This window comes from Rhinoraja longicauda, chromosome 4, assembly GCF_053455715.1.
Source record: "Rhinoraja longicauda isolate Sanriku21f chromosome 4, sRhiLon1.1, whole genome shotgun sequence".
In the NCBI taxonomy this organism is placed as follows: domain Eukaryota; kingdom Metazoa; phylum Chordata; class Chondrichthyes; order Rajiformes; family Arhynchobatidae; genus Rhinoraja; species Rhinoraja longicauda.
In genome coordinates, this window is record NC_135956.1 from 65,201,432 (window position 1) to 65,225,772 (window position 24,341).

At 41.9% G+C, this 24,341-nt stretch overlaps 2 protein-coding genes across 2 annotated transcripts in view; one reads left to right on the top strand and one right to left on the bottom strand.

The window, feature by feature from the left end:
- The window catches only part of LOC144593027 (regulator of G-protein signaling 22-like), a 69,606-nt gene extending 67,640 nt beyond the window's left edge, over positions 1–1,966 (bottom strand). Inside the window, exons 1-2 of the mRNA XM_078398441.1 lie at positions 1,921–1,966; positions 1,244–1,272 (exon numbers count right to left, since the gene is read on the bottom strand). Coding sequence (XP_078254567.1) covers positions 1,244–1,272; positions 1,921–1,966 — 75 coding nt within the window. The remainder of the gene's footprint in view (positions 1–1,243; positions 1,273–1,920) is intronic.
- Positions 1,967–5,870: 3,904 nt separating this feature from the next.
- Positions 5,871–18,198, top strand: lsm5 (LSM5 homolog, U6 small nuclear RNA and mRNA degradation associated). Its single transcript, XM_078398659.1, has 5 exons — positions 5,871–6,002; positions 7,647–7,742; positions 14,261–14,288; positions 14,912–14,984; positions 17,943–18,198. Exons 1-5 carry the CDS (start codon positions 5,960–5,962, stop codon positions 17,973–17,975), a joined length of 273 nt encoding a protein of 90 aa, XP_078254785.1. The 5' UTR covers positions 5,871–5,959; the 3' UTR covers positions 17,976–18,198.
- The last annotated feature ends 6,143 nt before the right edge of the window (positions 18,199–24,341 follow it).

Below are 24,341 nucleotides of genomic sequence, written 5' to 3' on the forward strand. Positions count from 1 at the left end.
TTTTCGATTACATGCTGCCATGACCATTTAATTAGTCTGAACATTGTGAAAGCCAGACAATAGCATTATGTCCAACTCTGTGACCCGTCACACACTCACTGACAACATAACACCTTGATCATTAATGACCATATGTTGTTCCGAACTACTGAACTGAGGTCAAAGTAAGACCAAATCCCAAATAGAAACTGACAGATACTACCTGATAAGCAGCATCAACAAACAGCTGACCCACTGAATTACTGCTTAGCCTGGCTGGGGACCATCACAATAACATGGTAGACAGAGTAACATGTTAACATGGAGTCTGAAGAAGGGTCCCAATCCGAAATGTCAGCTATCCATCTTCTCCATGCTTCCTGACCTGCTGAGTTACTCCAGTACTTTATGTCTCTTACAGTAACATCGTTGATATTCATTTCCAAGAAGCCATGAGAACCATCTCTGGTGCACTGAGACCAAAGCAGCTCAGGTTGCTGCTAATATTAACCCATAATGAATCTCCTGATGTTCACAGGTAAAAATATCCTCTTTAAGGAACACTAGCAGCTGACAGCCTCTCCAAACACAAAGGGTTGCTTCTATGGCACCTCAATTGCTTGCCCAAAATACCTCTGCCTGGTTGGCTGTCTTCCATTATAGGGCAGCAGGGCGGAACAACTGGTAGAGCTGCGACCTCACAGCGCCGGAGACCCGGGTTAAATCCTGACCTCGGGTGCTGTCTGTGTGGAGTTTGCATGCTTTCCTTGTGACCACATGGGTTGTTTTCCTCCACAACCCAAAGACTTGTCAGTTAATTGGCCTCTGTAAAATTGGTCCCTGATGTGTAGAGAGTGGATGAGTAAGTGGAATAACACAGAACTAGTGTGCATCCTGTGTCTCTAGTAACCCTGTATGCTGTATCTCTAAATTGCCGACATGAGTTTCAGAGAATGGGAAATAGTTATGTTGCTGTTTCTTCACAGGGAGCTCGCCATTCAGGTGTGAGGAGAAAATCTCAGCGTCGACTGGGACAAAGGCAAGGAGATTCCAAGCGCCATGGGAGTTCAGCAAGGCAGCGAGTGACCGGCTTAAGGGATGTACCGATAGTTGAAAGTTTGAAGGATCAACGGTCAACATGTACATATGATATATTGATGCCAGTTACCCGGTTAATATTCGACACACACTCAATATTCACCGCATGCAGCGACGCCGTCAAGCATTTTTTTTTGCATTTATATCACATAATAATTGCACTTACAAAGTTGTCTGCTGTTATGGCTGGAGGCTCTGAAAAACAAAAATCAAGATGAAATATCTATAATGCCATTGACATAACCTCACCAGTTTGGTTACATTTCGTTTGTAAACTCGTTTGCACGACATATTACAAAATATTTCAATGCATTTACTCAGTATTCAAATGACTATCACATTCCCACCCACATATCGCATACCGGACCCCAAGTGTCAGAGGACATGTCATTCGAAACATCAAAATACAGGTTTTTATATATACTTTTGTTCGTTGTTGATTTAGCATGTTCGTTGGCGCCCATATAGTATCTGCAATTCTTCGACTGACATTGAAATATAATGTCATTGATATTTGTACAAACGTATTCACAAAATGCTGGAGTAACTCAGCAGGTCAGGCAGCATCTCAGGAGAGAAGGAATGGGTGACGTTTCGGGTCGAGACCTGAAACTTCTTCAGTTTGAAGAAGGGTCGAGACCCGAAACGTCACCCATTCCTTCTCTCCTGAGATGCTGCCTGACCTGCTGAGTTACTCCAGCATTTTGTGAATAAATACCTTCGATTTGTACCAGCATCTGCAGTTATTTTCTTATACTATTTTGTACAAACGTATGAGCGGCTCGGCGATCAACCCGGTAGAGATATCAGCGCCGTGAAAAAGAGCGATCTCCTTACACATACCTGTCGTTAATTTGTCCTGTGATATATTTTCATGTTCCATAGTCATAACCCGCTTTCAGGACAAGATCAAGTCCAGGATTATCTGTCGACATAAGACAATGGTTTGTCGTGACTTTATATCTGGATTGATACTTCTCAACCGACGATTGCGAGTTAAAGAGTTCTGGCGGTACAGGTCGGTGTTGTTTATTTGGTCAAAGAAAGATTAAGAAAACCGCTTGGCATTTGAGGGTGAACTTTACCCATTGTACCTCCAGCACAGTGATGTCACTTGACTGAAACAATGAAGACTATTGCAAGGTTTGATGAAATGTTGCGTCTCCACCAGCGCCGGCAAACAGACTCACGCTGAGCGCGTCACCAATTAGCCGAGGAAGACTTAGATCATGCGGCAAGTGATAATCTGAACAGCGATGAAAGCTAAACGGTTTGCATATATTAATATATGTTTTAATTATTTCTAATTGGATGCTATTCCAATTGTTCTTAACACCATTCCATCATTTTTTTGCACTCGCAACTTTCTGCGGGGTTGTTCTTCACATTGATCACTTTAAGAAAGCAATGTTCCGAATGTTCTTTCCATTAACTACAACCTACTTGTTTGAAGCATCCCTACCGAAAAGTCGCCTTTCCATTCTCTACACAAGTGCTGCCTGACTCGGTGAATTACTTCAATACTTAGTGCTATGTGTTTTGCGCTAATAAATGTCTCGATGTGGGCAACCTTTCTATTCACCATAGTCCTGAAGATGTCGGGGATCTGGTTTGGAGGAGCCAGGATGTGATAGGGAAAGTGCAACAAAGATCGGGTATTGGGATGTGGCACTCTCACTCTGGATGGCTTGCAAGAACCTAGTCATCAAGGGAAAATATATTGTTGTGCTCTTGTAGGTGGCATCGGTGTGACCGATACTCCACTCTACAACAGTCACCCAAGCCATTTTCAGGTGATCCAAGATGGAGTCAGGATACAAGTCCCCAGATTATTGGGGGAGAGGGGGGGGGGGGGGAGAGTGAGTGAGGGGGGGGGGAGAGTGAGTGAGGGGGGGGGGAGAGTGAGTGAGGGAAAGTAAATCCAACATTGCCCTCATTCTTTCATTCATCTGTTCTATATCTCTCTATTTCACCCTCTATATCCCTTGTTTTCCTTTCCCCTCGACTCTAGTCCGAAGAAGGGTCTCTACACAAAATGTCACCCATTCCTTCTCTCCAGAGATGCTGCCTGTCCCGCTGTTATTCCAGCATTTTGTGTCTATCTTTTGTTTAAACCAGCATCTGCATTTCCTTCCTACACATTGCCCTCACCCCAATGGGTCCCTTTGTGTGTGAACGTACACTTTTATATTTGGTGGCCATCGGAATGAGGACAATATTGGATCTATTTTCCCTCACGCCCACCCCATTGCTCTGGGGATGTGTTTGCATACAATCAACATACACATACACAAAGTGTCGTGACATGCTGGGGTTTTGCTTGAACCTGGTGTTGCAAAGGATGGGCCTAGCCTTGATCATAGGCAATGTTTCAGTCAGTTGGACTTTGTCACATTATCTGTGCTTTGTGGAAAAGTTCCTTCAAAGAAAGGTAAGTTCATCAGGCAGCGGTCAGCATGGAATGTTCGGAGAAACACATAACAGATCCTCTGAGATGGTTTCCCAAGTATACTGTCAAAACCATTTGGTAGAATAGCTCCCACCAGAACTCACCAATGAGCACTAACATTGCCTGTTTGGCAGCAGGTGGAGTTTTCTTTGTACAACCCTTTCCCCATGGTTGGAGCTACAGTCCCAATGCATGCTGACTTGGGAAAGCAGCCATGTGCATTTGCAAAGTAGGCAAGCAACAATATAATGGAGGACTTACAGACCTGTGGGCTATTCCAAAGGATACATACTGAGTCCAATATTAAGTGCTGCTGGAAGATCATCAACTTGGTGACAGATGCACTTTGGTCTTTCCGATACTTGTTGGTCTTCCAGTACAACAAAGCTCCATAAGTAAAAGATGATAATTTGAAAGAGGACTTGCCATTCCAGCCATTTGGAAACTTTTAAAATATAAAAAGAAAATTAAAGATAAAAGCTTGTTTTGCTTAAAATATATTAACTGCTATTAATTAATTTTAAACACAGGTACATTATTATTTTTTAATAAAGCTTACAAATATTTATCTTTTAAATTCCTACTAGACCAAGTGGACCCATTGGGCCCAAACCTCTCCTGTATTGGTGCAGCACCCTCTCCTCCCCCATCCCCTCCCTCCCCCCCCCTCCCCCTCCCTCTCTCCTCTCCCCCTCCCTCCACCCCTCCACCCCACTCCCCCTCCCCTTCACTCCCCCTCCCCTTCCTTCCCCTCCCTCCCCACTCCATCCCCCTCAACCCCCCTTATCCTCCCTCCCCTTCCCTCCCTCCCCCTCCTTCCCTAGGAGATAGATTTAAACTTTAAAATATGAATAACTTTTAAAATATAACCGATTTCAATGAAACTTCTTCCATTAGCACCAAAGGGACGACGGTGAGTAAGGTGGGCCTAAAATTGTCGTGCTATCCTGTATCGTTTTGGCTGTAGTTCAGGAACAAACAAACAAACAAATGAGAGTTTTAGTATGTCGATATGCAACCTCTTTCAAATGAATGGGGCATTCTAAATTGATTGATTGAAAGTTGCAGCATGGGAACAGGCCATTTGGCCCACCGAGTCCACATCAACCATTGACCACCCGTTCACACCAGTTCTATATTATCCCACTTTCGCATGCACTCCTTACACACGAGGTGCAATTTGCAGAGGTCAATTAACCTACAAACTCGCACGCCTTTGGGAATGTGGGAGGAAACGAGCATTTGGAGGAAGCCCTTGCAGCTACAGAGAGAATGTGCAAATTCCACACAGAGAGCACCGGAGGTCAGGATTGACTTTGAGTGGTCTGGTTTCCTCTGGGGGAAAAGGAGACAAGATAGGGAAGGATAAGGTGTGAAAACGACAGATCAAAGCAGACGATGCTAAGGAAATGTGGAATGGTTCATTGTTAGTTGAGGGGAAGATGAAAAAGCATACAATCTGTAAAATGAATCAGGAGGGCAGTGAAACTAATTGGGGAAACATAGAAACAGAAAATAGGTGCAGGAGGAGGCCATTTGCCCCTTCGAGCCAGCACCACCATTCATTGTGATCATGGCTGATCATCCACGGTCAGTAACCTGTGCCCAACTTCTCCCCATATATCCCTGATTCCACTAGCCCCCAGAGGTCTATCTAACTCTCTCTTAAATTCATCCAGTGATCCGGTCTCCACTGCCCTCTGTGGCAGAGAATTCCACAGTGGGAAGGATGGAGAGGGAGGGAAAGCAAAGGTTACTTGTCATGTTATACTGTAAGTGATAGGAGCAGAATTAGGCCATTCAGCCCATCAAGTCAACTCCACCATTCAATCATGGCTGATCTATCTCTCTCCCTTCTAACCCCGTTCTCATGCCTTCTCCCCATAACCCCTGACAACTGTACTAATCAAGAATCTATTTACTAGCCAAGAATCTATATTTGTGACTTAGTCTCGACCGGAAACGTCACCTGTTCCTTCTCTCCAGGGATGGTGCCTGCCCCGCTGAGTTATTTCAGCAGTTTGTGTCTATCTTCGGTTCAAACCAGCACTTGCAGTTCTTATGTACAACAAGAATCTATCAAGCTACTGTATCTATGCTTTAAAACATATCCATTGAGTTGGTGTGGAGGAGGGAACTGCAGATGCACCGAAGATCGGCACATGCACCGAAGATGCTGGAGTAACTCAGCAGGACAGGCAGCATCTCTGGAGAGTTACTCCAAGCATTTAGTGTCCAGTGAGGGCGCCCTGCCCGCGCCTCCTTCGTGTTTGGCGGCAGGAGCGGCAGCGCCGCGCGCACGCGCACGCGCACGCCCGGATTCGGGCATCTGCGGAATGGTCCGGCCGCGCATGCGCGTTCACGTAAGCCGCTGCCGATGGGGGGGCCGATGACGTCGGCGTCGGTTGGGTGGCCGCGCCTCGCGGAGGGAAGATGGCGCTGAACTCGACCAACCCGTCGCAGCTGCTACCGCTCGGTAAGCGCCGGCATCGCGGCTGAGGCATCGGCGCTCACACTCAGGCGGCGAGATCCACGCCGAGGAAACAAAACTCAGGCCGATGCTTAAAGATCCGAAGTTAAAACCAGCAAACGTTGGAAATAATCTAATCATGCACGAACCTAAAATCGGTTTGGGGTTTATTATTGTCACATGTACAGCGAAGAACTTTGCAGGAATAAACTGTAGGTGCAGAAGATAGACGCAAAATGCTGGGATGTCCAGCAAAAAGCTGGAGTAATTCAGCGGGACAGGCAGCATCTCTGGAGAGAAGGAATGGGTGACTGAAGAAGGGTCTCGACCCGAAACGTCTCCCCAGAGATGCTCCTGTCCCGCTGAGTTACTCCAGCTTTTTGCGTCTATCTTCAGCGAAGAACTTTGTTTCGTCTTAGCCAGTAAAACCATGCCATTCATGCGTACAGTCAAGCCAGTCACGAGAACAAGGGGCAGTAATAAATAAAGGAAGATACCCCAGTGCAGAAAAGTTAGAGAACCTGTTACTCAGTTGTTAAGCCAGGTGAGCTGCCTCAACAGAGCTGCAGGTCTAAAAGACATACGACAGAAGAAGCGCAAAGAGGTCCTTCTACAGTTGTACCGGGCCCTGGTGAGACCGCACCTGGAGTACTGTGTGCAGTTTTGGTCTCCAAATTTGAGGAAGGATATTCTTGCTATTGAGGGCGTGCAGCGTAGGTTCACTAGGTTGATTCCCGGAATGGCGGGACTATCGTATGTTGAAAGGCTGGAGCAATTAGGCTTGTATACACTGGAATTTAGAAGGATGAGGGGGGATCTTATTGAAACATATAAGATAATTAGGGGATTGGACACATTAGAGGCAGGAAACATGGTCCCAATGTTGGGGGAGTCCAGAACAAGGGGCCACAGTTTAAGAATAAGGGGTAGGCCATTTAGAACGGAGATGAGGAAGAACTTTTTCAGTCAGAGAGTGGTGAAGGTGTGGAATTCTCTGCCTCAGAAGGCAGTGGAGGCCAGTTCGTTGGATGCTTTCAAGAGAGAGCTGGATAGAGCTCTTAAGGATAGCGGAGTGAGGGGGTATGGGGAGAAGGCAGGAACGGGGTACTGATTGAGAGTGATCAGCCATGATCGCATTGAATGGCGGTGCTGGCTCGAAGGGCTGAATGGCCTACTCCTGCACCTATTGTCTATTGTCTATTAAGAAGTTGTTAAGGTGTGAGGATAAAAACTGCACATGCTGGTTTAAATCGAAGGTAGATCACAAAATGCTGGAGTAACTCAGCGAGACAGGCAGCATCTCTGGAGAGAAGGAAGGGGTGACGTTTCGAGTCGAGACCCATCTTCAATTGTTATCTCTGTTTCACCCAATGGACCACATGTTATTTTAATTAGCAATGGTGAATTTGTTCGACTTGCAATTATTTTTTATCATGGTGTGGGGAAGGGGAAGAAACGGAGTTGCTGTTGGTATTGATTGGGAAGAGGGGAGGAGGAATAAATCATCTATTTTAGTGACCAACAGACCATCTATTTTAGTGCAATGTATTTTGACGACCATATAAGCAAGTGGCTTCACAGTTAATACACATGTTTTATTTATATCTTGTTTGGCTTTCTGCGGATTCAATATTTTTTCTTCTATTTCAGAACTGGTGGACAAATGCATTGGCTCACGTATTCACATTGTCATGAAAAATGACAAAGAAATTGTGGGAACGCTGCTAGGTTTTGATGATTTTGTCAGTATCCTTTTCTGCGTTACTTTTTTATGTCGTGCTTTGAGAATTTGTAAACATCTTCCTTGAACTGATTAACAACAGATGTCAGGCAGTGTTAGTGTGACCATACATAGAGTATTTTGTATCATTTTGCCCGGGCGGAGGGGAATATCTCATTAAAAATGGGAGTACTACAAAGATTCACCAGACTACTTCTGGAATGATTAGTCTATTTTGAGGAGATATTGAGTAGTCTAGGTCTCTTCATTCTTGTGTTTAGGGAGCAGGTGCAGTGATTGGGAGGGCTTAACAGGAGAAGTGGAAGGATGATTTCGCTAGCCAAGAAGTCTAAACCGAGGGGGCTTGTAAGAATGGCATCAGGGTGATTTTAATAATTTTATAGACTGGACAAATCAAATTGGCAAGGGTTGACTTGAGAACAAGTTTGTGCTGAAAAGGTTTATGAGAATGCTGCTAGGATTAGAGGACATTTAGCTAAATGAAGTTGGGAAATTTGGATTGTAAGTGGACAAAATCCTGCATGTGCTCAGTCCATTGGCGAGGGAATTCTAATGGTGGGCAGAAGAAAGAGAATTTTTATTATCTGGAATGTATCAATAGTTCCTTGTCAGTTTCCTAAGCAATTTTAAGTGACTAGTACCTGCAATATTTTTTTGAAATATTTGATTACTGCTGCAAATGTGCAAGTATACATTTTGTTTGGAGACGTAGCAACTACAATTACTGAAATCTGGAGCAAAAAGTCAAACTGAAGGCTGGAACGTTGTGATAATGGGCATGGAGAGAGGGGAGAGAAGGGGCAGGTGGAATGAGGTTGAAGGTCGGTGGCAGCCTCTTGTTTTCTCTTATCACCATCCAGCCTATAGTGGTAGTGATTTATGAATTCTACGATTGGATTTCCATAATCCAAATGACCATATTATGAGTTGCCTATATTTGAATTTCTAGAATATATTTAAGATGTGGTATGACAGGTTACTGTGGGGTAAATAAAACCTCAAGAAATCGATAATATTGATTTCTTGATTAGTACGGGTGTCAGAGGTTATGGGGAGAAGGCAGGTGAATAGGGTTAGGAGGGAGAGATAGATCAGCCATGATTGAATGGACTTGATGGGCTGAATGGCATAATTCTACTATCACAATGATTTTATGATCTATTGACATGGATGAGGCAGAATGAGCATAAATGGATATATTTTGGTTGGCAAGATGTAATGTGGGGCCACGATGATTTCTGCTGCCAATTCTTTTTATCTTTTTATAATTTGCTGAAATGACTTGAACGAAGGCATGGTTTCTAAGTTTGCCGAAGTAACAAAAATGTATAGGATTGCAAGTGAATACCCAATAAGGTTAGAGAGCGATAATTGTAGGTCTCAGAGACAAGCATCTGGTATGTTAGCACATGTTTCAAAAAGGCTAGCAGACAAGTGGTGGAAGTAATTCAGAAAGCTAACAATGTTATTGTTTAGTTCTGGGGAACTGAATGCAAAAGCAGGGAGGCTGTGCTTCAAGTACATGACACCTCATCTGCAGTAAGACCAATGTTCTTAAGAATGTAAATATATTTGTAGCACTTCAAAGGGGGTTTACTGCACCTTATGGGCATTTTATCATGAGTAGGCTGGACAGGCTAGGCTCATTTCTGCTAGAATAAAACCGGAAAATTCTGGAAGCGTTCGGCATTTCGGGCACTTACGCGATTTAACCATCTCCAGGAATGTTTTATTTATGTTAAACACAGCCTTGTAAATACATTGCAACACTAGGTTGCTTGAGATCTTAAGCACCTCTATTTGATGGTGCTTTCTTTAATAGTTCCGCCCTCCCCCACCCTTTCTCCCACATAAACCACTTTACCCTCCCTTGCACCCATCCCTCCCCTCCACCTACATTTGTATACAATTCGCACTTCAATCCTCTACACAATTTACAACTCTTAAACTTCTTTCTCACACCTTGTGTGTGTTCATCTCTGGCCTTCGTCCAACTTTGTCATGCTTATCAACCCCCCTCTCCCACTTGCAATCACCAACTTTGTTCCAACTATGCACTCTTCTAATTTTCTTCCCCCCCCTCCCCCATGCAATCAGCCTGAAGAAGAGTCGACCTGAAACATCAACTATTCATGTTCTCCAGGGATGCTACATCACCCGCTGAGTTACTCCAGCATTTTCTTTCCTTAAAAACGTCCTAATGACCCACTTGATTTGGTTCAGTTTACTAGAAAAGCAATTAAAATCCAGCTGCTCTCCCCAGTCGATAGTTATTAGTTTAAGTAAGAACACAAAAGTACAGTGCCCTCCGTAATGTTTGGGACAAAGACCCATCATTTATTTATTTGCCCCTGTACTCCACGAATTTGAGATTTGTAATAGGAAAACAAATCACATGTGGTTAAAGTGCACAGTGTCAGATTTTAATAAAGGCCATTTTTATAGATTTTGGTTTCACCATGTAAAAATTACAGCCGTGTTTATACATAGTCCCCCCCATAACATTTGGGCCACGTGGCTTCACAGGTGTTTGTAATTGCTCAGGTGTGTTTAATTGCCTCCTTCATGCAGGCATAAGAGAGCTCTCGGCACCTAGACTTTCCTCCAGTCTTTCCATCACCTTTGGAAGCTTTTATGGCCTTTTATCAATGTGAGGACCAAAATTGTGCCAATGAAAGTCAAAGAAGCTATTATGAGACTGAGAAACAAGAATAAACCTGTTAGAGACATCATCCAAACCTTAGGCGTACCAAAATCAACTGTTTGGAACATCATTAAGAAGAAAGAGAGCACTGGTGAGCTTGCTAATTGTAAAGGGACTGGCAAGCCAAGGAAGACCTCCACAGCTGATGACAGAAGGATTCTCTCTATAATAAAGAAAAATCCCCAAACCCTTGTCCGACAGATCAGAAAGACTTTTCAGGAGTCAGGTGTGGATTTGTCAATGACCACTGCCTGCAGAAGACTTCATGAACGGAAATACAGAGCCTACACTGCAAGATGCAAACCACTGGTTAGCCACAAATGTAGGATGGCCAGGTTACAGTTTGCCAAGAAGTACTTAAAAGTGCAACCACAGTTCTGAAAAAAGGTTTTGTGGACAGATGAGACGAAGATTAACTTATATCAGAGTGATGGGAAGAACAAAGTATGGAGGAGAGAAGGAACTGCCCAAGATCCAAAGCATACCACCTCATCTGTGAAACATGGTGGTGGGGGTGTTATGGCCTGGGCATGTATGGCTGCAGAAGGTACTGGCTCACTTTTCTTCATTGATACAACTGCTGATGGTAGTAGCATAATGAATTCTGAAGTGTATAGACACATCCTATCCTCTCAAGTTCAAACAAATGCCTCAATACTCATTGGCCGGCAGTTCATTCTAGAACAAGACAATGATCCCAAACATGCTGCTAAAGCAATCAAAGAGTTTTTCAAAGCTAAAAAAATGTCAATTCTTGAGTGGCCAATTTATTCACCCAATCTGAACCCAATTGAGCATGCCTGTTTTTATGCTGAAGGGAAAACTGAAGGGGACTAGCCCCCAAAACAAGCATAAGCTAAAAATGGCTGCAATACAGGCCTGGCAAAGCATCACCAGAGAAGACACCCAGCAACTGGTGATGTCCATGAATCGCAGACTTCAAGCAAACATTGCATGCAAATGATATGGGACAAAATACTAAACATGACTGCTTTTATTTACATGACATTGCTATATCCCAAACATTATGGTGCCCTGAAATGGGGGGGACTATGTATAAACATTGCTGTAATTTCTACATGGTGAAACCAAAATGTATAAAACTGGCCTTTATTAAAATCTGACAATGTGCATACCCGACAGTTCAAAAATCTGTTTGCCTCAGCTTTTGATGACTTTGCCTCCACAGGTACTGAGCACAGAACTCACGAGATGATCAACCCTTCTAGAAAATAAATTCCTCTTCATGTGCAACCTTTTATTCTGAAACTTTGCTACCAGTTCAAGATCCTCCAATGAGGATCATCTTCATCCTAGAAAGTCCAAGTGAACCTCGAGTGCTCCCAATGTAATTGTTTCACTTTAAATAATGAGATCTAATTTGTAGGTGGTGCTCCATATGCGATCTTGCCAAAGCCCTGTACAATTATACAAATGTATATAAGACAGCAGTCTTTATACTCCACCCCCCTTGCAATAAACCCTGTACTTTGTCTTCCTGATAATCTGAACCTGCTGCACATATGGCATGGTTGGTATATCTCGGTAGATTCATTCAAATATTAAAGATCTCAAAGTTCAATAAATGTTCAGTTCCAGCACCCAGGATCCTATTTCAGTTTTACTTTGACCCATCTCTTTCCTCTACTTTTATCTCTTAATTTCTTATAACTATCCTGTCTTTCTCTTTCTGATCCTGAGCAATCTGTCCTCAACAAAGATCTTGGCTTTATCTCCTCGACCCATCTTTATGAATTCTAGACTCAACACAAAGTGATTCTTCTCTGGCATGATCCTTGACTAAGAATTTTCATCTCAAATTATGGGCTAGTTCTCCTGTCTTCAGAATTCCTGATCCACCTGGGCACACCCATCCATTTGATCTTTCAGAAATAAACTGCCTTTGTAACATTAACCACTTCAATCTTGCACTGCCCTGACTTAACCTAAACCACCCTTCCTGAATCGGCAGCCCCATCAGTGTCATCAGTCTTGTTTGTAAGGGTGTAGGAAAGAACTGCAGATGCAGTTTAAATCGGAGGTAGACACAATGCTGGAGTAACTCAGCGGGACAGGCAGCATTTTGGGTCGAGACCCTTCTTCACCCATTTCTTCTCTCCAGAGATGCTGCCTGTCCCATTGGTACAGCATTTTGTGTCTACCTTTTGTTTACAAGAGTGGCCATCTTGTTTGGTGAACTGACCTTTGTTTTGCTGAGGCTTCATGCCAGCTTTCTGAAACCACTTCATACTTCCTGGACCATGACCCTGCCACTACATGAAACAATTGACTGTATTGTTCTGTAAAATAGCTCATTCTTCTGGACTCCCTCCACAGCCTCCAGCTTTATAATCCTCAGTTGTACACCACAAAATCCATAAGCAGAATTTGACCTTCAATAAGATCATAGCTGGTTGAATCCTTGGTTCACTACTATCCTTTACTCACTGCCTCTACATTCCCATTTGCTCCCTTGTAATTCAAATATCTGTTCTGTCTAAAATATTTTCAGTCTCTGCCTCTACATATATCCAGGTAAGAAAATTGCAAAGATGCATGGATATTTGAGGTTTCCTCATCACTTTCTCGAACGGGCAATTGTTTATTCAGAAATACAACACCCCCCACCCTTCGTGCCTCCAGCTCCCCAGTTCTGTTACCACCAATAGGGGAAACGTATTCACCATCCATTCTGCCAATCTGTAGAATGTTGTACATTTCTGTTATATCTATCCTCAATTTTCTAGATTACAATGTATATAAAGATCAACCTGATCAATCGTCATGCGCACTGCCTGTAATACAAGCACATCCTCTCTCAAGTATGGACACTAAAATTGTACTGACTACTCTGAGCGAAATCACAGCAGCATTGTGTAAAGTTGCATCAGAAGTTCCCACTTTCATACTTTACACTTTTTGCAACTAAAGCCAACATTCCATTAATCTGCCGAATTACTAGCTGTACCTGCATACAAATGTTTTGTTAACTATAGTAAGATCCTTGATCCATCGGTGCTGCGCATTTTGTCATATCTATTTAAATAATGTGTCTTTTGTACTTCCAAAGTGGTTAACCTCAGATTTGTTTGTGATTAAACTCTTATTTGCTAATTTCTTGTCTAATCAGAACCTTGTCCATATTTGCTCTTTCTGGGTAGGCTACAACCCAATGGTAGCAACATTGAATTTTCCTCATTTTTGTTTTTAGTTCCCTTTCCCATACCACCATTCCCCATTTTCATCCCCTTACCCCTTCTGATTTCACTCACCTACTACCCATACACTTCTGTATCCCCTTCCATTTGCTTTTCACCTCCTTTAAATGTGGTTCCCATACCACCTTCCTTACTTATCATTAGATTCGAGCAGCAGTAGCGTTTGTCCCTTCTATTACCTTCCAGCTATTTTCCATTTTCACTCTCCCCTTGCCCTCCTAGCTCCACCTGTCCATCCCTCACCCCATCCCCTTCCATCTAATCACCTAATCATCAACTGGCCATTACTGATGAAAGGCCAACTTGGAAAGGTTAACTGCTTTTTTTCCCTCGCCTCTTTTTAAAGTGTTCTATTGCTATTTAAGGCTTGCAGCTTCTGTTTTTGTATTTGAATAGTTCCAGCATTTTATTTTGTCTATCATGTCAGCAGTTTTTTCAGAATTGTTTACTCCACCTCCAGACAGTTTAGCACCAAGCAGCATGGCTTCAACATCCTACCCTATACATTATGCAGAAGCTCCATTGCAGAACTGAAAATTGTTTACATCTGTATGTGTTAATATATTTACTTCAGGAAGCATTTCTTAACTCTAATCTTTGGACATGGTACTTGAAGATGTCACAGAATTGTAAGTTAATTTAACTTTTTTTTGCTAATCTGTAAAGCTACCTGCTAGTAATATTAAAATGAACATACAGCCTAATGTACCTTATTTGGTATTCTGGTTAGACAATGAGTTGATATGTTACAGGCTTTTTAGCAACTTTCCTCGTGAAGTCAACAGAGACAGATGTTTGTCCCTAATTATCCACTGACTGTAGAGTTACTAGTTGATCAATTTACTTTTCATTTTATAAACATGTTCTTTTCTGGGTGACGTAGTTAGATCTTCAGGGACTCGCTCCTTCATCAGACCGTTAGCAAATATTAATTGGTATTAGTTCTTTACTGAGGTAAATTTGTTGAATCATTCCCAAGGACAAACATTGCATTCAGATTTTGTCAATGATTGTGGTTACCATGAAAAATGAATTTGGGGATTTGAACTGTTCTGCAATTATTTCCTCATATAATATTGCTCATACCATGTAACAGAATTAAATACCAGCCCTGACAGAAATCATTAATAAATTCCATTAATGTATTTGGCTGTAATTGAGGTCTTGCACTGATCTGCTTTTGGACTTGTCATTCAATCAAATTGTAGACTGCAGTTGCAGCGCCATTTATTTTATCTTCTGCCTTCTGCAGTGAGATCACACCAGAAGGAAGAAGAATTACAAAACTGGACCAAATCTTATTGAATGGAAACAACATAACTATGGTATGTAATGGCAGCAAAAAAACAACAGACAAAGGTTTGTCTGGATTTTCCAAGCTTTCTGATATTTGGCACGATGTAGGAGCTAGAATAAGCCTGCACAAAGCAGTTGCCTTTTTTTGGGATTGTTTTTGTTTGAAAGAAAATGAATAATTGTATTTGCAATAATTTTTCATGGATTATTTTGTTCCTGCTTGACTAAATAACGTTTAAAAGTAAATCATTCCTCATTTAAAACTATTTTGGATATAAAGCTAGGGTGTACCTTTTTTAGCCCCATCAGTTAACGTCAGTGTATGTGTTCTACTCTGTTATGTTCTGTGACTGTCCCACCCTTCGACCCCAGGCCTTTTCAATAGACAATAGGTGCAGGAGGAGGCGGCCATTCGGCCCTTCGAGCCAGCACCGCCATTCAATGTGATCATGGCTGGTCATTCTCAATCAGTACCCCGTTCCTGCCTTCTCCCCATACCCCCTGACTCCGCTATCCTCCGGAGCTCCATCTAGCTCTCTCTTGAATGCATTCAGAATTGGCCTCCACTGCCTTCTGAGGCAGAGAATTCCACAGATTCACAACTCTCTGACTGAAAAGGTTTTTCCTCATCTCAGTTCTAAATGGCCTACCCCTTATTCTTAAACTGTGGCCCCTTGTTCTGGACTCCCCCAACATTGGGAACATGTATCCTGCCTCTAACGTGTCCCCTCTCATCCTTCTAAATTCCAGTGAATACAAGCCTAGTCGCTCCAGTCTTTCAACATATGACAGTCCAGCCATTCCGGGAATTAACCTAGTAAACCTACGCTGCAAGCCCTCAATAGCAAGAATATCCTTCCTCAAATTTGGAGACCAAAACTGCACACAGTACTCCAGGTGCGGTCTCACTAGGGCCCTGTACAACTGCAGATGGACCTCTTTGCTCCTATACTCAACTCCTCTTGTTATGAAGGCCAACATTCCATTGGCTTTCTTCACTGCCTGTTGTACCTGCATGCTTCCTTTCAGTGACTGATGCACTAGGACACCCAGATCTCGGTGTACGTCCCCTTTTCCTAACTTGACACCATTCAGATAATACTTTGCCTTCCTATTCTTACCACCAAAGTGGATAATCTCACACTTATCCACATTAAACTGCATTTTCCATGCATCCGCCCACTCACACAACCTGTCCAAGTCACCCTGCAACCTCATAGCATCTTCCTCACAGTTCACACTACCACCCAGCTTTGTATCATCTGCAAATTTGCTAATGGTACTGTTAATCCCTTCATCCAAGTCATTAATGTATATTGTAAATAGCTCCGGTCCCAGCACCGAGCCTTGCGGTACCCCACTAGTTACTGCCTGCCATTCTGAAAGGGACCCATTTATCCCCACTCTTTGCATTCTGTCTGTCAACCAATTTTCTATCCATGTCAGTACCCTACCTCTAATACCATGTGCTCTAATTTTGCCTACTAATCTCCTATGTGGAACCTTGTCAAAGGCTTTCTGAAAGTCAAGGTACACCACATCCACTGGCTCTCCCCTGTCAATTTTCCTAGTTACATCCTCAAAGAATTCCAGAAGATTAGTCAAGCATGATTTCCTCTTCGTAAATCCATGCTGACTCAGAACGATCCTGTTACTACTATCCAAATGCTCCGCAATTTTGTCTTTTATAATTGACTCAGTTTCATTTTAATTATCCTTTTTTTCTCATAGTCTCCATTCTGTCATTTTATTGTCAGGTTATCTTGCTTTTCTTGCCAAGGAATTTACACCTTATACTTATCTACATTGAAATGTATTTGACAATTCTGCCCTTTCTGGAAATTTTAGCGTTATTGCAGTTTTCATTTAAGAACATTTGAAACATTCAAAAGTCCTTGACAGCTTGGAAAGGTGGCTTAGCTGATTCAATGTTTCAGCTATCTCGTGTGTTATTCTTGTGTGATATTCCGTGTCTGTCCATTTATTTTGGGAGAGCTTTGTGCAGCAAGTCAACACTGTTGAAGCCAGGGAAGTAAATCTTCAGTTTATTTGTATGCAACCTACTCTGGTAGCAGTTTTGGCCTAGTTGTCCCAATATTTTGATATTGCTACCATATCTCAGATGTTAGTTTGGTTTAGAGATACAGCGTGGAAACACGCCTTCACCTATACACTAATTCTATCCTAGCCATGAGGGATAATTTACAGGAGCCAATCAACCTACAAACGTGGTTACAGGGAAAATGTACAAACTCTGTACAGATCCCCTAGTCACTATCAAACCTGGGTCTCTGACACCGTAAGGCAGCAACTCTACTGCTGCACCACTGTGCTGCCCCTTGTACAGCTACACAGCGTGAAAATGGGCATGTTGGCCAATTGCATCTATGCTGATCATCATGCTTATCCATACTAATCTCACTTGCCTGCATCAACTCCATTTGGCAATTCAAGTAGCTGACCAGATTCCTCTGCTCCTGCCTCCACCTCTTCTGACAACTCATTCTCAATACTTGTATGCCTGCAGAATGTTTTACCATATTATGTTAATGTGGTTTCCTGTTACTCTGCTTTTCTGATTTGTTATTACCTTTTTCTTTATATATTTCTATGTCATGCTGTCTATGTAGTATAAATCTGTTCCTTAATTATTTGTCATTATTCATCCATTAGCCTTTAGTTTTCTTCCCCCAGACATACAGCTATTATTTTTGTCATAAAACTTTAACTAATGGAAAGGAAATATCCCTCAAATAAGTACGGGGGGGGGGGGGGGGGAGAATGGCAATCTCATTAGCCACTCAAATGAAGAAAAATATGTATTGCTGTAAAATATATATATTTAATTTATAGGTATAGGTAAGATGACATCTTTGTGATTAATATCTGTATCTATGTTTATATGTTCATTTATTTTTTTGGAATTTGCCAACTCTGGCTGTTTATTTAATATTGTAGGTCTTTTAATCTTCTTTTAACCTTTCCAGCTTATACCTGGTGGTGAAGGCCCTGAAGTATGAATGGATCCTTCTGACTTTCAGCTGTGAAGTTTTGAATTTTTATTTTTGAGTTTTTGTGTTTTGACTTTCTAAAATTTAATTTCAACTTAATTTCCAACCATTTGCTAATATTTTGTATGTTGAGCAAAGAGTGGACTGTCTCAGAAGAAGTGAATCATGTCTAAGTACATATAAGTTTTTTAAAGAAAAATAAAATGTTCTATAAGTTATGACTTTTGTATTGTGTGTGATTTTATATTTTAAATGGAAACGTGTTTTTATTCAAGGTACATCTTGTGATTCTCTGGTTAATGATATTTTTTGGTTAAACACTGTGTTTGGGGTATATATTTCACAATTGAAATACAAATCTTTGGACCTAAATATTAAAATCAACTATGGAAGAGAATACAAAATACTTTGGAAGAGGGTCTCTTTTTGTGCGATAAAGAAGATGTCCCTCAAGCCAAATTAAAATGAAAAGAATTCTGTCGCTATTAGCAACAGAAGATCTACAGCAAGGATAGAATTTGGATTCTGACCACTAATTGTTGACATCCTGCTACAAAGAAAGAAAGGTGATTTGGGATAAAGTTTGATATGGGTACTTTTACAACACTCAATCCAGGATGACAAACAAGAATTTATAATACCCTGTGTAAGAAAGAACTGCAGATGCTGGTTTAAATTAAAAATAGACACAAAAGTCTGGAGTAACTTTGCGGACAGGCAGCATCTCTGGGGAGAAGGAATGGATTTGCAGTATGAGATAAAGGTAAAGGCTGAATACTACTGCAATTTGAGCTTTAGAGACGGTGCTAGATTCAGTTTGTCATTAGTTATGTGATTATGACCATGCGTTTAGCCAGTGATTCATTTTGGAATGTTAAACCAGGATATGGCGAATAGCTGGGCACTCGGGTGTGTAGTACAGAGGGATCCATGGATACAAGTAAATAGTTCCCTGAAAATAACGACACAGGAAGACAGTGATGAAGATAGCTTTCTTGCCTTTATCAGCTGGCACATTGAGGAACAAGAGTTGGGACGTCATGTTATAGTGGACTTGTAATGTGTAACTACATCTAGGAATGATGTGATTCAGTTAGAGTGCAGACAAAGATCTTACCTGGATGGGAGGGCTTGAGTTATAAGGAGAGACTGGATATGCTAGATTGTTTTCCCTGGAGCAAAGGAGGCTGAGGAATGCCTTTGTTAAAATGGTTTATTAAAATTATGTGGGGTACAGATAGGGTGGATGGTCTCAGTCTTATTCTCAGAGGATGGGAGTCGAAAACTGGAGGGCATAGGTTTAAGATGAGAGAGGAAAGATCCTGCATGTGTCATAAAACAGCAAGAATGGCCATGATGAGATTATTTAATTGCCTTGAAAGCAATTGACTAGACAGCCATGAAATTCACCATGCACTGTCAACACTTTCTTTGGGATCATACTGCACAGAAAAAGGGCCTTCAATCCAACTTACCTATATCGACAACGGCAGCACAGTGGCTCTGTGGTAGAGCTGCTGTCTTACAGTGCCAGAGACCCAAGTTCAATCTTGACTATGGGTCCTGTCTGTATGGAGTTTGTGCATTCTCTCTGTGAACGCGTGAGTTTTCTCCTGGTTTTCTCCCACATTCCGAACTCGTGCAGGTTTGTAGGTTAATTGGTTTCTGTAAATAATCCCCAGTGTGTAGGATAGAACTATTATGCACAGGTGATAGCTGGTCGGCATGGACTTGATGGGTCAACCCAGTTTTCCCCGCTGTATCTCTGAACTACACTCAAATGAAGATGCCCATCTATGCCATTCATATAGCACCCTCTATGTGGAAAAGTTGCCCCTCAGGTTCCCATTAAATATTTCCCCCTTCTCAACTTAAACCTGTGCCCTCTAGTTCTTGATTTTCTGATCCTGGGAACTTGTCTGTGGATTCTGTGCCCCTCATGACTTTATATACCTCTAAGATCACCTCTCGGTTTCTGACACTCCAAGGAATAAAGTCCTAGCCTATCCAACACTTCCTGTAACTTTGTGTCCTACCAATCCCGGCAAAATCCTTGTAAATCTTGTTTGCACTCCTTCTAGCTTAGTGGCTCTTTACAACCACTGAATGATGAAAACTGAACACAATATTCCAAGTGCAACCTCACCACCATCTCCCAACTGCAACATAACATTCCAATTTCCATATTCATTGCTCTTATTGATGAAGGCCAGCATGCCAAAAGCCGCCTTTACCATCCTGATCACTTGTAACGCCACTTTTGGGGAACAATGTACTTGGTTCCTCTGATTCAAAGCACACCCCAGCGGCCTACCGTTCATTGTGAAAGTTCTCTCCTGGTTTGACTTTCCAATACGCCACACCTTGGACTGAAACTCCATTAGCCAGGTCTCTGTATACTTGCCCAGATCCCACTTTAATTCTTCATAGCCTAAACTGTCTAGAATACTAACCATTTTAGTGTCATCTGCAAACTTACTTATCATACCTTATTCCTTTGCTCCTTATTCCTTCTCATCCAAATTGTTCATATATCACTCAAATAACAATGGTGTGAGCATTGATCCCTGAAGTACACCACTTGTCATGGGTCTCCATTCTCTGCAATTCCCTGCTTGTATCGACTTACCTACCATGTTCGGCTTATTGGTCTGTAATTCCCTGGTTAAAGCACATGGTAAAATGTAATCGGGTATTTGGTTAGGAACAATGCAAACTAGTGGCAGGCAGTATAAGCAGTTTAGTTAAATGTTTGATCCAAACTTCCTTTAAATTTTATATCTTCAGTATGTTTGAGCAGTAATGTTTTTAAGCCACATACTGTCACCATGCCCTCTCTCAAAGTGAATCCAACTGCCTATTAATCTTCAAGACTGGAGTAGCTGTTGAATCTGCTATTTGCCATTCATCAAAAGTAATGTAGTAACACGGTGTTCATCCTTTTGGAGTCACATTTGTGAGGACTAAATGACACTAGTCTCAAAATCTCTGGTTATTAATGTAGATTTGGAAGACTTGGTACAAGATCCTGATTCTCCACCGGGTGGTGCCAGCAATGGCTGCCTCGCCAACAGTCTGTCCTTTCCTTTGTGTCTGTTTTGTTTGTGTTAAATGTTTGTTTTTTAGTGTTCTTTAGCTTGTTTTATGTGAGATTTGCGGGGAGTTGGGGGAAACCTTTTCTTATATCTTACCTCGATGGAGATGTGATTTTTTTCCATATCGTATCTCCGTCCGCACTGCCTTCCATCGCAGTGAGGAATGTGGGGAATCTGTTGTGGATGTTTATGTTAACTTTTATGTAGTTGTGTGTCTTGTTGCTTTTTTTAGTATGGTTGTATGGCAATTCAAATTTCACTGTACCTTAATTGGTACATGTGACAATAAACCTTGAACCTTGATGAATCGCCAGATATTTGGCTGCTTTGTGATTCACAATAAGTCTTCCTTAACAAACTCCCAAATATGATTTGAGATGTGAGCCAATAATCATAACCCCAGTAATGATCAGGAGCCTTTTTTTTCCGTTTTAAAACATACTGGAATGGAATATACTGCTTTATCAGCACTTTCCAAAATAATCTTTCCACATTACTTTCACATTTATTGATTAGTGAAACAGTTACTCTTCAGCAAGGGCCATATTATGAAGGTCAGACGCACATACACTGAGGTCTTGAATTTCCCGAGAATTCCTGGACACCTAATGGAGTCCTGTAGTAAATTACTTGTAGTTTCCTAACACCTACACTGAACCTGTGTCATGTTAGAGCTAGAGCCATTTAAGTGACTTCATGCACTGAAGTGGAGAGGAACGGCCCCCAAAAGAGGCAAGCAAATTTAAGGAAATTTGTTGTTAATTCAAACATGTATAATTATGATTTGTATTTCTCCTTTGTTTTACACATTTTGATATTAATGTTTTAAAAAACAATTAATTTCAACAGTTTGACACATTTTTTATAGATTGAAAATATTTATCATTGTGACATTCAGAGGTATTCACAGATATTCAACATTTTAGCAGTTTTGCCAGCTTGGCAGCATGACTTAACCCATCTGCAACATTACTGTGTTTTCAGTTGGGAGGCCCTGTGCACCATGTGGTTGTGCTGATCCAGAGCCTCTGTTGGGAACCAAGTTGCCTTCATAGGTTGTGGTATGGTGGATGTAGGCTGCTTCCATAAAAATGGACTGGATTGAACCATCTTGTTGTGCAATGTGAATAACGTTACCAGGCAATTGCATTACTTACAGTAAATTTCTCACACAAGAGGGCAGCAAAGGTCCATGGTCTCCAAAAATGGGCCCAAATATTACTGGGGATTGCCAATGATTCTTAAATTTCCTAATATTTGCAGTGAGAAATGTAATGTATTTAATTACTGATGTAGTGTATTTTTTTTTAATACTCTTTGATTTAACAATTGTTAACATTTTGTTTGTTTTGAATACTTAAGTTTATTCAGCAGATTGGTATTTAGATTTGTCTAGTTTAGGGAGACAGCACGTAAACAAGCCATTCGACCCACCGCGTTTGCACCGGGCAGTGTTCCCTGCACATTAACACTATCCTACACAGACTAGGCACAATTCACAACATTTTCGCCAAACCAATTAGCCTGCAAATCTGTATGTCGTTTGGAGGAAACCAGAGATCCAGGAGAAAACCGAGGCAGGTCACGGGGAGAACATACAAATTCCATACAGACAGCACCCAGAGTCGGGTTTGAAACTGGTCTTCAGCGCTGTAAGGCAGCAATTCTACCGCTTCACCACCATGCTGCCCTTGTCAAGTGCTCCAAGATACTGTGGAGAAACATTGGAAAAGCATTTTTTCGGAAATCATACTATACATGAGTACAGGTGGTATATTAGAGAAAATAGAGTACAGAATATAATGTTACGAAGAAAGTATAGATTTAAATCTGAAAGCGTCACATTGATGTAAATTGGATGATTTGTAGTTTATCCTTGGCAAAAGAGAGGTTCTTGAATCAGGTGGTGTAGGCTTTCAGGGTTTTGTATCTTTGCCCAATGGGAGAGCAGAGAAGAGTGAATAACCGGGGTGTGAGTGTTCATTCATTATGTTGGCTACTTTCCCATGGTAGAGTGAATTATAAATGGAGCAGATTGGCAAGGGACTAGTTTGCTTGATGGATTTGTTTGCTTTCACAAAATATAATTTCATATGGTCATGGGCAGGGAGGTTGCCTTTCCAAGAAGTTATGTACTTACTTGATTGAACTCTTTCAATGGTTCATCTGTAAAAATTGGTAATAGTCATGGGAAATATGCTGAATAATCTTGGTCTTCTGAGGAGGTTGTGGTGTTGGTATGCTCTCGTAGCTGTAGCATCAATGCGAGTTCTGACTAGAAGTGAGTTTCCTGTGGGTGGTCAAATTTCCTGCTATATCCCAAAGACTTTGGCTTTGTAATTAATGAGAGCATACCATTCCCATTCTTAATAGCATTGTGGCGACTCAGAGTTAGGCCACTCCTTGGCCGAATCCTCAGCACTGAGACTGACAGGGTCTGGACACTGCCCAGTCCACGGGGTTTCTCCAGGGGTTGTGGAGAGAGAGGTTATCCACTTTGGTGGTAAGAACAGGAAGGCAGATTATTATCTGATTGGTGTTAAGTTAGGAAAAGGGGAAGTACAACGAGATCAGGGTATCCTAGTTCATCAGTCACTGAAAGGAAGCGTGCAGGTACAGCAGGCAGTGAAGAAAGCCAATGGAATGTTAGCCTTCATAACACGAGGAGTTGAGTATAGGAGCAAAGAGGTCCTTCTGCAGTTGTACAGGGCCCTATTGAGACCACATCTGGAGTATTGTGTGCAGTTTTGGTCTCCAAACTTGAGGAAAGACATTCTTGCTATTGAGGGAATGCAGTGTAGGTTCACGAGGTTAATTCCCGGAATGGCGGGACTGTCGTACGTTGAAAGACTGGAGCGAATGGGCTTGTATACTCTGGAATTTAGAAGGATTTGAGGGGATCTTATTGAAACATAAGATTATTAAGGAATTGGACAACCTAGAGGCAGGAAACATGTTCCCGATGTTGGGGGAGTCCCGAACCAGGGGCCTCCATTTAAGAATAAGGGGTAGACCATTTAAAACAGAGATGAGGAAAAACTTTTTCACTCAGAGTTGTGAAGCTGTGGAATTCTCTGCCTCAGAAGGCAGCGGAGGCCAATTCTCTGGATGCTTTCAAGAGAGAGTTAGGTAGAGCTCTTAATGATAGCGGAGTCAGCGGATATGGGGAGAAGGCAGGAACGGGGTACTGATTGTGGATGATCAGCCATGATCACAGTGAATGGCTCGAAGGGCTGAATGGCCTCCTCCTGCACCTATTGTCTATTTCCTATTGTCTATT

What these genes read in the sequence shown, in the direction of transcription:
- lsm5 (XM_078398659.1), top strand. Translation starts at nt 5,960, where the DNA reads ATGGCGCTGAACTCGACCAACCCGTCGCAGCTGCTACCGCTCG. An exon ending in AGGTTTTGATGATTTTGTCA is followed by an intron (nt 7,743 to 14,260) that starts GTATCCTTTTCT and finishes TCTAATCTTTGG; the next exon opens with ACATGGTACTTGAAGATGTC. An exon ending in CTTGAAGATGTCACAGAATT is followed by an intron (nt 14,289 to 14,911) that starts GTAAGTTAATTT and finishes TGCCTTCTGCAG; the next exon opens with TGAGATCACACCAGAAGGAA.